Raw genomic sequence first — 15394 nt, forward strand, 5'->3', positions numbered from 1 at the left:
GTGGGATTCGATCCCAGGACACTGGGATCCTGACCTGAGCCGAAGGCAGCTGCTTAACCAACTGAGCCACCCAGGTGTCCCTTGAAGTTTTTTTTTTTTTTAAATGATTACAAAAGTAACATGCTTGGTAACCTTAGAAAATTTGAAAGAAGTGAAAGAAGAAAATCACCCATGTACCCACCTAACTAAAGATGGTTTCTGAATGTCTGCGTTTTTCCTTGTAGTCTTTTTATTTATATTTTATTTTATTTTATTTTATTTTTAAAAGATTTTTATCTATTTATTTGATAGAGATCACAAGTAGGCAGAAGACAGGCAGAAAGAGAGGGGGAAGAAGGCTCCCCGTCGAGCAGAGAGCCCGATGCGGGGCTTGATCCCAGGACCCTGAGATCAGGACCTGAGCTGAAGGCAGAGGCTTAAACCACTGAGCCCCCCAGGCGCCCCCCTTGTAGTCTTTTTAAAAAAGAAAAAGAAAATACTTTTTTTACATAGTTGTAGCCTTTTCCCCTCTTAATGTCAACATTATAACATCAACATGATAACATAATCATCACTCTGTGTTATTTTAGAATCTTCTTAGTATTTGTGCTTTGGGTCCTAGAGGTTGTTTATGTTAATCTTTTTCTTTTCGTTTTTTTTTTTTTAAAGATTTTATTTATTTATTTGACAGAGAGGTATCACAAGTAGGCATAGAGGCAGGCAGAGAGAGGGGGAAGCAGGCTTCCTGCTGAGCAGAGAGCCTGATGTGGGACTTGATTGCAGGACCCGGAGACCATGACCTGAGCCGAGGGCAGAGGCTTAACCCACTGAGCCACCCAGGTGCCCCTTTCTTTAGTTTCTTAGCTCCCTTCCGCTGACCCCAAGGTGAAGAAGGAGCAGAGATTTCTTGGGGTGTTTAGTGTGGTACAGAAATCAGCTCATCTCCGCTGTCTCCCTCCTCTTGTAGGGGTCTGAAAATTATGAGGCTGCTCTGTTAGAGAAGGCAGCCCTTCTCGCACAGCTGAACTCCGAAAACCTCAGCAAGAGTGCAGAGAACCACAGACTGCGAAGGAACATTAAGAAAGTCACCCAGGCACTGAGCACTCTGCAGCAGGAGAGGGAGAGGCTGGAGAAGGACTTGGAGGAAGCCCGTCGTGAGAGGAGCAGAAGCGACCACACCATTCACGTGAGCAGCAGTGGCGTGGTCGGGCTGCAGCTCTTGATAGCTGTTTCTGGTTTGAGGGAGATGTCTTCACAAGACTTAGAAAAATCTGGAAAGTGTAAAGGAAAAAATATTTCACATCATCTCATCATGAAATTCTCTGTCTCACATGCATGTGCACACACCCATACATATACATTATTGGTATCAGCCTGGAAATGCGGTTTTGCAAATGCTTTATTAATTCCATATTCTCTTTTTGGTGTGTTGCCATGTTCTGAGTATTCTTCAGAAACTTATGTTTGTTTTTTGGTGCAAGTGTTAGTATTTCATCACTTGGACGTGCTACAGTTTATTTAGTCCCTTATGGTAGAACATTTAGGTTGTCACACTTTTTTTTTTTTTTTGCCTTATAACAAATGCAATAGCAAATGTCCTTGCATCTAAATATTTTTAACATTGATTATTTCCTGATAAAGGCATAATTATTGGGTCAAAGAGTATGAATATTTTAAACATTATTTTATAGGTGTACTCAAATTGTTTCCCAGAAGGATTATACCAGGTTTGTCCTGTTTAAAAGACTGTTCATTCAGCACTGGATGTTAGCATTTAAAAATTTCTCTCTGGATCTGGCAGGCAAAAAATAGTTTATCTTTAAAAATTTATATTATAGGGGCACCTCAGTGGCTCAGTCAATTAAATGTCCAACTCTAGTTTTTCATTTTTAATTTTTACAAGATTTTATTTATTTGTTTATTTAGTTAGAGTGAGTCGTGGAAGGGGGAGAGAGAGAGAGCCAAAATCGAGAGCCAGTTCCTTAACCGACAAAGCCACTCAAGTGCTCCAAGTGTCTAACTCTTGATTTTGGCTCAGGTCATGATCTCAGGGTCCTAGGATCAAGGATCAAGTCCTACTTTAGACTCTGTGCTCAGCAGGGGTTCTGCTTGAGGGTTTTCTCTCTTCCTCTCCCTCTGGCCCTCTCCCTGCTTGTACTCTCTCTCAAATAGATAAATAAATCTTAAAAAAAAAAGAAAAAGAAAAAATTTCTATTGTGTTTAAACTGAAGTATTCAGCATCCCAAGAGTCACGTTCAGATGCACAGCCTTGGCGCAGGGAGGTGGGGAGGGCCTGAGTCTGAGTGATTGTGGACATGCTATGAGTAACTTGCACAGGCACCCTGGGCTGGCAGAGGACCTCCAGCGGACAGAGTCCTTAGAGAAGAGTTCTCAAAGGGAACCTCTGGGGACTACAGTTTAGTTCTCCAGAGCCTGCTCTGGGCAGGGAGGTCAGGATCCCCTGCTTGAAATCCTAACGCTAACACTGACACGAGAATTGACATACAGATGTTTGTATATCTTAACAAAAATATTAATGAACATTAAGGGAATGGTAATGGAAATTTAGAAAAATAAAACATCACCTACCATTAAATATATCATTAAATATAAATATACCATTAAAAATAAAACATCACCCACCACCCTAATAACACGGTAGCTCTTCCTGGTTTTCAGTGTCACCCTTCAAACCTGGTACAACTAGGCCCCTAATCTAGTGAGAGGCTGACTACGCTTCTGTGTTCTTTGACCCCTTACTTCATCATGGGCGTCTTTCCCTGTCGTGCGGCCTCCAGAATGGTCGTGTTGAATGGGGCACGCTGTTTGTTGAATACAGATCACATGCTTTGCTGGATTTCCCACTCTCTCGGACACCTTGGTTTAAATGATGCTACAACAACATCTTCGGGCCTAAAGGCATTTTCCCTTGAAGTTCCTAGGATTTGAGTGAGTTTACTAGGTCAGATGGTACAAATATTTTATACTAGTTAATCATGTTGCCAAATTATTTGCCCAATGGGCTGGCCCAATTTATTCTGCCACCAGTGATCTTGGAGTGTAGCAGTTTACTACACATTATTAAAATATGTTTCCCATATGTTATTGAACACCCACGTGTCTCTGATTTAGATATTGATGGAAGTATAAGACGTGACCTCTGAAAATTTTCTCTTTTCTAAGGACAATGGCGATGTTATACGTGACAAAATGCAAAAGCAGCTTAAAATCTGTGGAGTCAGTGCAAAAGATCCTGATGGGATGCGGTAGTCGGGAAACCTTCTAGGAGGAGGTGACACTTGAGTTGAGCGAGAGGAAAAAGGTTTGAGTAGAGTGCTGAATGGAGGAGGTAAAGAAAAGACTGGCCAGATGGCCCCTTGATGGAGGTGCCGTTTTCATAGGCTGGTCTTACACCCTTACTGCTGGATAAGTTCATAGCTTGTCCTCTTCACCCCCACTGTCATTAGAAAAAGGTTCATTCAGTAGAATTTGGATTGGGGATATACATGTATCTATATATCTATATCTATATAAAATATGTGATTTTTTTACATTATAACTTATTCTTGGTAAACATTTAAAATGGCTGTATAATATTACATCAAGTAGACAGGCTGTAGTTCACTTACCTGTCCCTCTGGTGTCAGACATTGTTTGGTGGTTCCGTCATTCACTTATTCATGTAAACCTTGGTGCTTCTGGGATAATGTTGGGCTGTTGTTGACAGCTGACTGTATTCCTCTGTAATGCGTACACATCTTTGTAAGGAGGGAAAATTGTGGAAACATTTTTGGTGGAAAATTGTGGAAAATTTGGTGGAAAATGTTTGGTGAAGAAAGTAAGGGGAATGTGACAGTGCTTGGGGTCAAGAATACTGTGGGTGGGAGGGTTTTTGCTTTTGTTATTTTCCACCAGTGACAGAAACCGGCAGAAGAAACGTAGGTAAAAAGAGCAGTTTCTCGTCTTGTGTGACTGCAGTGCTGGAGGGACAGAGACTGGGGCACTGCTGGGACCGAAGCTCGGTCTCTGGGCACTGGCTGCTTTGTCTCACATCTCCTTACTCCAGTTCCGGGCGGTGGGACCACTGTTGGTGTCCTGCTGGGGTCACATATTTCTGGTTTATTACACAAGAGGAGGGAGGACTTTCACACTCCGTTGCCCCCACTGGGTCCCTGTCAGGACGGCCAGAGGCCCGATGTGGGTCGCATACCCATTCTTTGTCAGAAGTGTGTCTTGTGCCCAGGCGCACGCATGTGAGTTCCATCATGGACAGCCTCCTCTAGAAGCGCATGTTTGGGAGGGATGAGCAGTTACCCAGACCAAAGCTGCCACTATCCGCTCTGAATGCTTACTTGCCTCTCCTTGCAACTCCTTTTGAACCTCAGGTCATCTGTGTTTCTGGTAAGATGATTTGGCCATGGCTTCTTTCCTTTTGTGTCTGCACTACATCTGCTTACATTCTGGTGACGGTCTAAGACTATGGCTGTGTCCATCTCATAGGAATGTTTCACCCCGGACATTGGGGTGCTGGCTTGTTCAGCGACTGAGGAACATCGTGGGTGGTGGTTTGCCTTATGGTGTCAGGATAAATGCAAAGATGGGGCCTAAGATAGGGCTTGATTGCAGGACCCTGAGATGACCTGAGCCAAAATCAGGAGTCGGGTGCTTAGCCAGCTGAGCCAGCCAGGCTCCCCTAGTGCCTCTATTTCTGCCCTGGCAGAGGAAAGGAATCCACACATGCATTCAGCAACACTGAGCACCGTGCAGGCCCTCTGCTGGGCCTGGGGCAGTTCCATGATAGCAGTGTGAATGGAGCACCCTGGAAACACGGAGCCGGGAAGTGGCGTGCAGAGTCAGAGAAGGCTTTTGGGGAAAGGAACTTGTGAACTGGTCCTGAAGCTTGAGTTAAATAAAGGTTAATCGATAGGCAAGGGAGCAGAGGGTTTTGTACGGCGGGCGAAGGCACAGAGGTGTGAGAACATATGGTATTTTTGGGGAAACAAACAAAATGCCCGATTTGAGGTATTCTGAAGTATTACTTGGAACTTTAAAGATTATAATTTATTCCTTTTGATGTTACAAAAACATTTTCAGAGGTTTATGGGAAGTCATGTAAATGAGATTAAAAATAAAGGTGAAGGCATTCAGATCAAGAAAAACAAGGGTGGCGAGGGAAATGGAAGCAGTGAGCAAGGAGAAACGCATGCTGTGGAACCCAGCCCCCTCCCAAAGACGGGGACTGAAATTCAGCTGGTGGCTCCTGACAGCGAAAATAAACAGGGACATTCGGTTACAGGGTCTCCAGTGTCTGAAGATGAGCAGGTTAAGGTAAAAGGAGAGCTTTGGCTGGCCCTCCGGCCCAACAGTGCCCCTCCGGAGGGCTGCTGGAAGGTTCTGGGAGCAGGACAGAGCCTTTGCCTGCACCGCCTGCAGTGTGAGCAGTGTTGTGGCCCCGTCTGTGCCACCCAGGTCCATGAGCTTGTAAGGAGTATGGTTTTCAGTCTGGGGGACAGTGTCTGGCCATTTCCCGTTATTCTTGTTTCCTGGACTAGAACTACCAACTCAGCAGTGTTGCAGCCCTGTTTACGGATGAGCCCTGCAGGGAGGCCACTGGCACACATGCCGGTTGTTGTTGTTTTAGCATTCCCTGGATCCTTTCTGATGGTCAGCCAACCGGTTATTTTCTGGGTGCTGTCAGACCATCCTTTGCTCCTGCCGGAGAGCCTTCTTGCCTGGTCCATTGTGTGTGCTGCTAATCTCTCCGGAGGGAGACAGCTCCTATGTGAACGGGCATCTTGTGGCTGGGGCGTGGGAGTCCACCGTGTCTGATGGTGCCCGGGCATGGTGGGGTTGGGCCATGAGCAGCCTGCTCGTTCCCATTGCCTGGGATTGCGGCGATCTAATGCCAGCTGACTCAGCACGTGGTATCCTTTGCAGTCATTCATTTGTTTATCCAGGGGACATTCGTGGCATACTTGCAGTGGTACGGGCATTGTCGGTAGGCCCTGGTGAATACAAGCTTTGGTTTTTACCTGGGAGATCTTTCTACAGCTGGAAAGGTCCAAACGTGAGGGTCTCTCGGATAGATCCCTTTTCTTGTATTTTACCCCCTTGTCACCAGAGGGACCCACATCCCCACAAGGACATTCAGGAGGCCCTTGCAACAAACCAGCAACAAACCTGGTATTCCCAAGTCGGTGTCCTAACAGTGATGTTGAACGTGTTGCGGTTTATGTGGTTTTTAACAGGAATGCTGCTCAGGCTGTCACATCCCTGCCCTCACACCTTGACTTTAATGCATTGTTTGGCTCCAGTGACTTAAGGCTCTCCTTTTTAGTATGTACGTATGTGTGCGTGTGCATGTGTGTGTGCATGTGTGTGTGTGTGTGTGTGTGAGTGCACATTTGGTGGAAAGTGATAGAGGTAAACCTTTATTTTAGATTTGCTCTTTCTGGTTCAGGCATTCTATATGCTACTCGGGGTGGGTGGGGAGAGGAGCAAGTGCTAGTCTTTTTCTTCTGCTTTATAGAAGCAGCGTATATGAGACATTGGTTTAGCTGTATTCCCCAGACTGTCTCATAATGCTCTCATCTGTTTCAAGACCTGTCGTCCGCTATTCTGACAAGCGTGTGCTTCAGTACCTGGGCACTTAGCTCTGTGGGGATGCATTTGCTGGCTAAAATCCAAAAATCTAATTAAAGTTGTACCCGTCACCCAGCTGGCTAATCCCATGTGCTTTGACAAGAGCTGGTTTAATTTCAGGGTAGTTCATCCTGAACCCCTCTGGTTTCACATGTGTTTGTTGATGGATAGCTCCAGACAAGATTGTGACAGCGTTCAGAGCATCTCTGGTGATCCATAGTCAAAACACGGCGTTTGGAGTCAGTGTCTGTAAGCTGGTTGGAGAGGCCTGGGACCACAGACCTGAGGTCGTGTGATTCTTACCAAGGGTCAGAGCTCCCCTTGCCTTGTTTTTGGTTTAATCAGGTATGAAGAGTCTGAATGGGAGTCCTTGTGGATCTGTGCTGGCGGAAGTTCTACCTCTTAAGAGAGGCTGAGTGCAGAGACTCGGGTCAAACTGGCCTTGAGTCCTGGTCTGTCACTGGTTGACTGTTGGACTATGAGCCAGTAACTTTGCCTTTTCAAATGATGGTGCCTGTTTCTCGTTAGAAAATCAGAACTTAGTTGTGGGGATGATCTGAGATGGGGAAAGCAGTTATGAACGTAATACCTGCCACACCTTAGCTGATTGATGGATCGGTGCTGTTTTGGTGATGGTGACGATGCCCCTGCCCTGGGCAGGAGAAATTGACAGTTTGAACTGGTGTCTTTGGAGCAGTGGGCAACAGGGCCAGATTGGGGTTTGAATCTCCGCTTCAGCAGACACTCAGCTCTAAGCCTTTAGGTCAGTGGCTTAACCCCTCTAAACTCAGGTTTTCCTCCCCTACAATGGGGTTGATTATACCTTCTTTAGGAGGAATGAATGAATTATACAACTTAGTGCACGAGAAAGTGTGTCCTCTGGTTCCTGGGTGCTCCGTGGATCGGACTCCTTTCCTGCTTTTAATTGCCTGGCAGCTGCTGGCTCAGGACTTTGAACGACAAACCACTGCCTGCTAGGATCTAATGGACACTGTTGACTAGTAAATGTGGTTTGCCCAGTTACCAGCCAAATCAACAAAGCTGTAAATTTTTTCCTTGATTCACGCACTCACCTCTCCTCTGAAGAAAGTGCTAGTCTGTTCCTTTCCAGCTGATTGATCCCTCTAGGAAGGGAGGCAGAACCCGTTTCGAGTGACAGATTCTGTAGTATCTCAGTGGCTCGTGCATGGGGCAGCCGTGGAAGCTGCTTTAAAAGGCTGTTCCCATCAGTCTTCACGTGAAATTGCTGTCGTCTTTCTGGAGGCTTTCCCTTATCTCTGGTTCTTTATAATTTCTGTGCCAGGCTCTGTCCTGGGCACTGGGAGTACAGGACTGAATCAAATCAGGCACAGTCTCTGAAGGAATCTGGCAGAGAGATAGACTAGGAACACAGACAAAAAGCTAATTAAAATATAGCATGATAAGTGCAAGTAGGGGGATGGGCCAAACACTTTGGAAGCACAGAGCCTGGAACTTGCTAAGCGTGGGAGGGGGTGGTAGGGAAGGCTTCACAGAGGAGGTGGATTGGAGCTGAAGCTTGAAGGGTCAGTAGCTATTTGCTGAGGGGCAGGTTGGATGGGGAGCATAAAACTGCATTCCTGGTCAGAGGAGGGCCCCTGGGGAGGCATGAATGAGCCTGGCACAAGGGGGCATAGCGGGTGGGCTGGTGGAGAGGGCAGGAATGGTCTGTCACATCGTCAGGTGGGGATTTAGAGAGGTGTGGTGCCTGGTGGCTAAGTGACCCAGCTGGCCCTTGAGCCCTGCCCAGTGTGAGCCTCCGCTCCTTTCTGCTGAAAGCCACCCTGAGCTCCCCGCCCGGGACTTCTGGGTCAGTCCTCACCGTCCTCACGCCAGCAGCACGCAGTAGCACCTGTGCTTGTTAGAGCTCTGTCTGTGCGAGCACGGTCTCATCCCAGTGGTTTCTGTTTGTTTGTTTGATCATAGGGATTCTTTGTTCAAATATGACTCTCCTGAAGAGGAAACCTGAAAGCAGAGCTGCTCAGGGAGATGGGAGGGCGCCTTGTCCCCACGGTGTCCCGCCTCCGCCGCAGCCCCCAGGGGCCGCCAGGCTCCACAGAACGCTGCCCGAACACCACTATCTCATACTAATTCTGGAAATTCTTACATCACTGGGTTCCTGTTCCTCATTAAGATTTTGGAGAAGTTTCCTTTGTGTATTTAAAGGGAACCACTGAGCACTTTGACAAGCTTTCTCACCGCGAAACCTGAGAAGGTGGAAATTTGATGGATGAGAACCTTCTCGTTCTCCATCTGGCCAGAGATAAAACAAACCAGCTGACTGCAGAAGGAAGTAAGATGGCCTGGCTTTTCATTTCTAATGTGATTCTAAGATTACAGGGATATTTTATTTTTAAAATAATCCATTTTTTTTTTTCTGTCATCCTCCCCTGAGAATGCCCTGGTATGCAAAGGCAACACTCGGCTCCATGTTGGTCCCGAGTGCACCTGCGAATCTTAAAGGAAAATTGCCCATTAGGTAGAAAGCGATGCCACTCAGTTGATGTCACCACACACAGATCCTGCTGTGGCGCGCTTGCCTGAAAGCAGGGTGGGGTCTGGTACCAGAGAGGGGTTTTCAAACTCTTACCTGTCCCTTTGTTCAGAAGCAAGTCAAACAGATACACCCAAGGGACTTGGCAGTTTCCTTAGGATGGTGGCTCCTTGCCTTACAATTAAATACACATTACCATTCTTTTCCCCAAGCCAACTGAGTCAGGTTTTGGAGGAAGGCCCAGGAACATGTAGTTAGATGATACCGATAGCCAGCCAGCCTTAGGCTTCTTGAACTCAGTTTAAAAAACCAGTGGTTTAGTGAAAAGAACATGAATAGACCAGACTTCAAGTCCTGATTCCAGCACCTTTTGGTTTGGTTCAGTTGCTTTAGTATTTTGAACCTCTGTTTTCTGATCGGTAACACGGGTGGAATGAGAGCATAGTCTGCTTTGCAGGGTTGCCGTGAGCGCTGCGGGAGGGCACGGGTGTACAGGGCTGGCCCTTTCCTAAATGCTCTAGAGCTTTGCAGAAAAAGGTGCTGTTTTGAGAGGATGGTTGCTGAGGGCCAGATTAGTCAGGGGGGTGCTTTGTGGAAGAGGTGGTACTTGGATTGGGCCTTGCAAGGTAAGCATGCTCTCTCCAGGCAGAATCGGGCACAATTGTACTTTTTTTTTTTTTTTTTCCCAGGATGGAGAAGACTGGGCGGTCAGGTGAGGGAGGCTTTAGGCTGGAGCCCACAGTGCGTGGAGAGCCTGGAAAGAAGGTTTATTAAGGAGGGTGTCTTCCTCTGCAGTTAGCATGGGGTCCCTGCAGGGTTCTGGGTAGAGATGTAAATGTCAGGGGGGAATATGTGTGATTTGGTGGGTGAAGACAGACATAGGGAGACCAGTTACAGGGCTGTTGCTGATGATCAGCTGCGAGCTGATTTCTGAAGGCGGGGCAGTGGGACGGAGGGAGGGAAGGGCTGAGCGTGCACGGGGTTCACTTTCCTCCCCAGTACTTCAGATTCTGTCTGTCGTCTTCTTTAATACCTCCTCAAGGGAGGAGGGGTGACTGTCCGGGTGATCAGAGTCCAGGGTGCTCACCGGGCCAGCCTTGCCGACGCGTGGTTACTGTACCTGAAGACAAGACCCAAGTTCCAGATTCTCTGGCTTTCTTGCCCCAGACCTAAGCACGCCTGGCCCTTGTTGGGCAGGTGGCTTCCTTAAGATGCATATACCCTCCTCCTTCAAAAAGCAAAACCAAAAGCAACCCCCAGTTTATCGGAAAGCCCTGCTTTGGGTATGCAGTTTTCACCGACTTGTACTTTGATTCCCGGTCCGAGATGGTTCTTACCATACTGATGGATTCCACTCCTTTGAGAACTCTGAGGGTAGGGTAGGGGAGAGGGGTAGTTGGTAGGGCAGGATCTGGGCACTCGTGTGCACATAGAAGCACCAAATACTTGCCTGCATCTCGCGTGAGCTCTGTGTGGAGGCTTGGCTCCGCCTGCAGGCCTGAGTTACCTGTGGGATGGGCAGGAGTGTGTGAGAGGGAGGGGAGGGGTGCTTCCGGTGGCTGGCTGGCTGGTGATGTGCTGATGCTGTGGCCACAGGAAGAAGCCTGGAGTAGAGGCAGCCTGGAGGATATGCGTGTGGGGAGGCGCGGGGTGCAGGGGCGGGGGATGACGGAAGATCATTTCCCACACACCTGCTTTCGTGCCAGGCACCCATCCCACATTCTCTCGTTTAACCCTCCCAGGACCTTAGGAGCCGGTATTATTAACCCCATTTGCTGAAAAGGAAGCAATGGTAAGGATTTAGGTTATCTGTCTGTGGTCACACAGCTAGTCAGCAGTAGAACCCGGATTCAGGGCTAGTTCTCCCTGTCTTCACAGCCTAGGAATATTGAAAGAGGTTTGGGGAAACCACCCAAGATTATCAATTTTCAGTTCTGATTGTTTTGCTTAGGCAAGACATGCTGTCTCCATGCCTCCCCTAAACACTGGTTATAAGCGCACTGGGGCCGAGCTAGGAGCCCTGTGCTGCCTTCGTGTTGCCATGGCAGCTGCTCCTCCTCAAGGCCGCCTCAGCACACGGCTCCCCCTCCCTGCCGTGGTCCTCTTACCTCAGGCCTTTTCTGACTGCTCTTCATGTGAGGTCTGAGATCCTTGGTCCTGCCCGGTTCATTAGCAGGAGGGCCTCCGTCTCAGGCTGGATATTCCATCAGTCCTGAGTCCTTAAGTTACTGGAACTTTATCTCAGGGCACTGGAATTAGTGACCAATGGCAGTCCATGTCGCAGACTGGTTTTTCTTAACAGTGGTGCAGTTGGGTGGAGAGAATGCAGAATTTGGGGTCTAAGTGACTTGGGCTTGGATTTCAGTACTAGAACTTAGGCGTAAGGCTTTGTAAACATCTCTCAGCCGCTGTGAGCCTTGGTTTCCTTTCTGCAAATATAGGGCTCCTAATATTTACCATGTGTGCCATCATTAGGGTTAGAGGTGCTTTCTGTAAAAGTGCCTTGACACATGTGTGGCTTGGCTTGTGCTTGGTAAATAGTAGTTTCTGTCAGGAATGCGTATAACAGGAGAAGTACTTTGTCATCTTTAGTGACCTGACTTGTGCTGAGGGCCTGCTACCACCAAAAATATACGCACGCACAAATTTGCATAGGCTCCCGGGGACCCATTCGGTGGACCTCAGATTAAGAACCCCTAATCTTGAGGAATGACCCAGCTACATGTGCTCTGTGGGACTTTGGAACAGGTCAAGTGTCTTAGTTTGGGAGATACGTGGGAGAAATGTAGCACATTAGTCACCTTTATCACTTAAAACATGCAAGTTCTTGGGACGCCTGGGTAGCTCAGTTGGTTAAGCAGCTGCCTTCAGCTCAGGTCATGATCCCAGTGTCCTGGGATCGAGTCCCACATCGGGCTCCTTGCTCGGCAGGGAGCCTGCTTCTCCCTCTGCCTCTGACTGCCATTCTGTCTGCCTGTGCTCGCTCTCTCTCCCTCTCTCTCTCTGACAAATAAATAAAATCTTTAAAAAAAAAAAACAAAACAAAAACATGCAAGTTCTTAATTTACGTACCTGAACTAAAATTGTATAAGCAAATGAGGTGGGAGAATGGAGTAAGTTACTGTTGTACACACGCATATATGCTAGAACTTGAACCAGACCGCAGAGTAATGGGTCCTATAGGTGTCTGTGCAGAAGGGAGTACTGAATTCTGGAAATGATGTAAGTGGACCAGTAATTACTGTGCACGTGAATGGTGCATATTTTTTTCTTAGCATAATACAGAAATATTTTTTTTTAAAGATTTTATTTATTTATTAGAGAGAGAGAGAGAGGGAGAGCAAGCACAGGCAGACAGAATGGCAGGCAGAGTCAGAGGGAGAAGCAGGCTCCCCACTGAGCAAAGAGCCCGATGTGGGACTCGATCCCAGGACGCCGGGACCATGACCTGAGCCGAAGGCAGCTGTTTAACCAACTGAGCCACCCAGGCGTCCCAATACAGAAATATTTTAAGCTTAAAAAGTACACATGACCAGGGCCAGTTTAGGTCATGTTCTCAAAGTCGTGAAGTGGAGCCCTGAGTCAGGCTCTACACTGAGTGTGGAGCCTGCTAAGATTCTCTCTCTGCCCCTACCCCCTCTCTTAAAGAAAAAAAAAAAAAAAAAAGAAAGAAAGAAAAAGTAGACTTGATCTTCTTAGGATGATCTTTCCAGGATGGTGGGCAGATTTATTGGGCTTTAAAGATGTACCTAAATGGCTTCATACAAGATTTTGTGGTCCCTGTTACCCAGTTTTCAGAGGGAGTTTTCTAAAAGCATGTGTCAGATGATTCTAGGAGGATGTGGATCATTTTGAAAGAAATCTAAACCGTGGCCGTGGTGCAGAAGTGAGCTGAGAGGCTCACAGTCAGAGTTGGGATCAGGCAGGTGCTGCCCCTTAGTGACTGTGATGGTGGGTAAGTTACTTTATCTGAGCCTGTTTCGGCCTTCATAAAATGGGAGCACTCCCATCTCTCTCTCCATCTGTCCAACAGATACTTACTGAGTGCTGTTTGGTTATCTGTCATATTTGCCATTCCCAGGTGACGCTGATAATGTTGTTTTAGGGACTGTGTTTTGATCATTCTGGTTCTTTTTGGTGGGAAATGGTATTTAGAGACTATAGTCTGGATACTGGGGAGGATGCTGATTTTAGGCTTTCTTGGTGAGAGAAAGGAAATAACAGAAAATAAAAGTTCATATTGATATTTCCAATTCATATTTACAGGGACATGTTTTAACTTTGTATTTGTTTTGGTATTCTCTTAGGTTTGTAATCTTGGTTATCACGTTAATAATGACTTATTTAATAAATATATATACATGCACACAGTTTCAGAATAATAATGCAAATATTATTTCTTCCAATATGATCACTAAAACAGCGTAAGATTTTCTGCAGTAGTCCCTTTTGTCCTTAGAGAAATAGCCCCCTAGGGGTACACAAATTACTCTTCTTTTTTTTTAAGATTTTATTTATTTACTTCAATGAGAGCAGAGGGAACAAATCAAGGGAGAGGGACAAGAAGACTCCCTACTGAGCAGGGAGCCCAATGCGGCGCTCGATCCCAGGGCTCCGGGATTGTGACCTGACCCAAAGGCAGATGCTTAACCGACTGAGCCAACCGGGTGCCCTAAATTACTCTGCTTTTAGTTACTGAAATAATTCCTCTCTCTTTGGTTAACCAATCAACCTGATACACAATTAGGTTTATTTTTTTTTGCTCCGCTTCTAGTTGTAGGAGATTTTTATTTTACTTTTCAAGTAGTTATCATTGGGTTTGCTTCAACGTTACCTTTGTAAAATGAATTCTCCCTCCTTCTGCCTTGTTCTCTTTTTTATTTCCCTGTAAACAACCATTTCCTTTATTTTATAGTTAAATACATGACAGTATGTTATCCATACTTTTTTTCCCTATTAGGGTCTTCCTGACCCCCCACCTGAGCAGTATATTCTGAAGATTACGTTCAGGCTTTGTGTTTATAGAGCCCTCATTCCTTTCTCTTGATCGCTTCAGAGTGCTCCGTTGTGAGAATGTACCTTAGTTCATTCCTCTATGGTGAATATTTGGGCGGTTTCCAGCTTTTGCTGTTATGAATATTTCGGTATTACAAATAGCATAGATCCTGAGGTGGCTCAAATCACACTGTTCACTGTTGGTTTTGTGTTCCTCCCCTTGACATTATAACACAAGCATTTTCCATGTTAATTGTAAATGTCATTATTTAAGATCTTTTTTTTTTCTGATTGTGAAATTAATATAGACTGATTTAGAGATTTTAGAAACTCAGAAAAATTAAGAAAAAAAATCAATTGAAAGTCCCCACAGCCCCTCTATTTAGGTATACTGTTACTCTTTTTGATGTGTTTCCTCATAGCCTCAACGATATTTTGTATAAACATTTAGGAGACAATCGGCATCATATTGTGTAGTGTTTGTTTTCCTCACAATTGTGCATTAAAAAAAAAAAAGATTTTATTTATTTGAGAGCGAAAGTGTGCAGTGCGGGGTTGGGGAAGGAGCAGAGGGAGAGGGACGAGCTGGTTCTCAGGTGAGGGCCAAGCCCAACACGGAGCTCAATCCTGGGACCCTGAGATCGTAATCTCAGCTGAAACCTGAGCTGAAGCTGAGTTTCTAGAGTCAGATGCTTAACCAACTGAGCCAGCCAGTGCCATAATTGTGCACTTCTTTAAATGTCATATTTTTTTTTTAAGATTTTATTTATTTGACAGTCAGAGATCATAAGTAGGCAGAGAAGCAGACAGAGAGAGAGGAGGAAGCAGGCTCCCCGCTGAGCAGAGAGCCCAATGCGGGGCTTGATCCCAGGACCCTGAGATCATGACCCGAGCTGAAGGCAGAGCCTTTAACCCACTGAGCCACCCAGGTGCCCTCAAATGCCATATTCTTTATAGTTAATTCCTTATTTTTAAAAAAAGTAATTAATTCCCTGTCATTGGATATTTAGTTTCTTTCTTTCTTTCTTTCTTTCTTTCTTTTTTTTTTTTCAGTATTGCAAACAATGTTGTGCTAAATATCTGTGCATAAAGCTTTTTCCAGATTTCGGCTGCTTCTTAAAGCTGGTTTTCATCAGACTTTAAAAGAGAAGGAAGTGCACATTGTTGAATGCACGTGTTAGCTTGCTCTCGTATAGCGGTAAGCAGGAGAGATGATCATCTTGAAGTGCTTATCAAGTAAGTTCTATTTTTTCTTTTTCTTCGGGT

At 46.0% G+C, this 15394-nt stretch overlaps 1 protein-coding gene across 5 annotated transcripts in view; it reads left to right on the plus strand.

The window, feature by feature from the left end:
- The window catches only part of CDK5RAP2 (CDK5 regulatory subunit associated protein 2), a 169162-nt gene that overhangs the window by 58886 nt on the left and 94882 nt on the right, over window positions 1-15394 (plus strand). For 4 of the 5 annotated variants that reach the window (XM_059143514.1, XM_059143516.1, XM_059143517.1 and 1 more), the window contains one exon: window positions 947-1165. The exons of the other annotated variant lie outside the window; for it this stretch is intronic. In XM_059143514.1, the coding sequence (XP_058999497.1) occupies window positions 947-1165 (219 nt within the window). The remainder of the gene's footprint in view (window positions 1-946; window positions 1166-15394) is intronic. 5 annotated transcript variants of the gene reach the window in all.

The sequence above is a fragment of the Mustela lutreola genome, chromosome 12 (genome assembly GCF_030435805.1).
Source record: "Mustela lutreola isolate mMusLut2 chromosome 12, mMusLut2.pri, whole genome shotgun sequence".
Lineage (NCBI taxonomy): Eukaryota > Metazoa > Chordata > Mammalia > Carnivora > Mustelidae > Mustela > Mustela lutreola.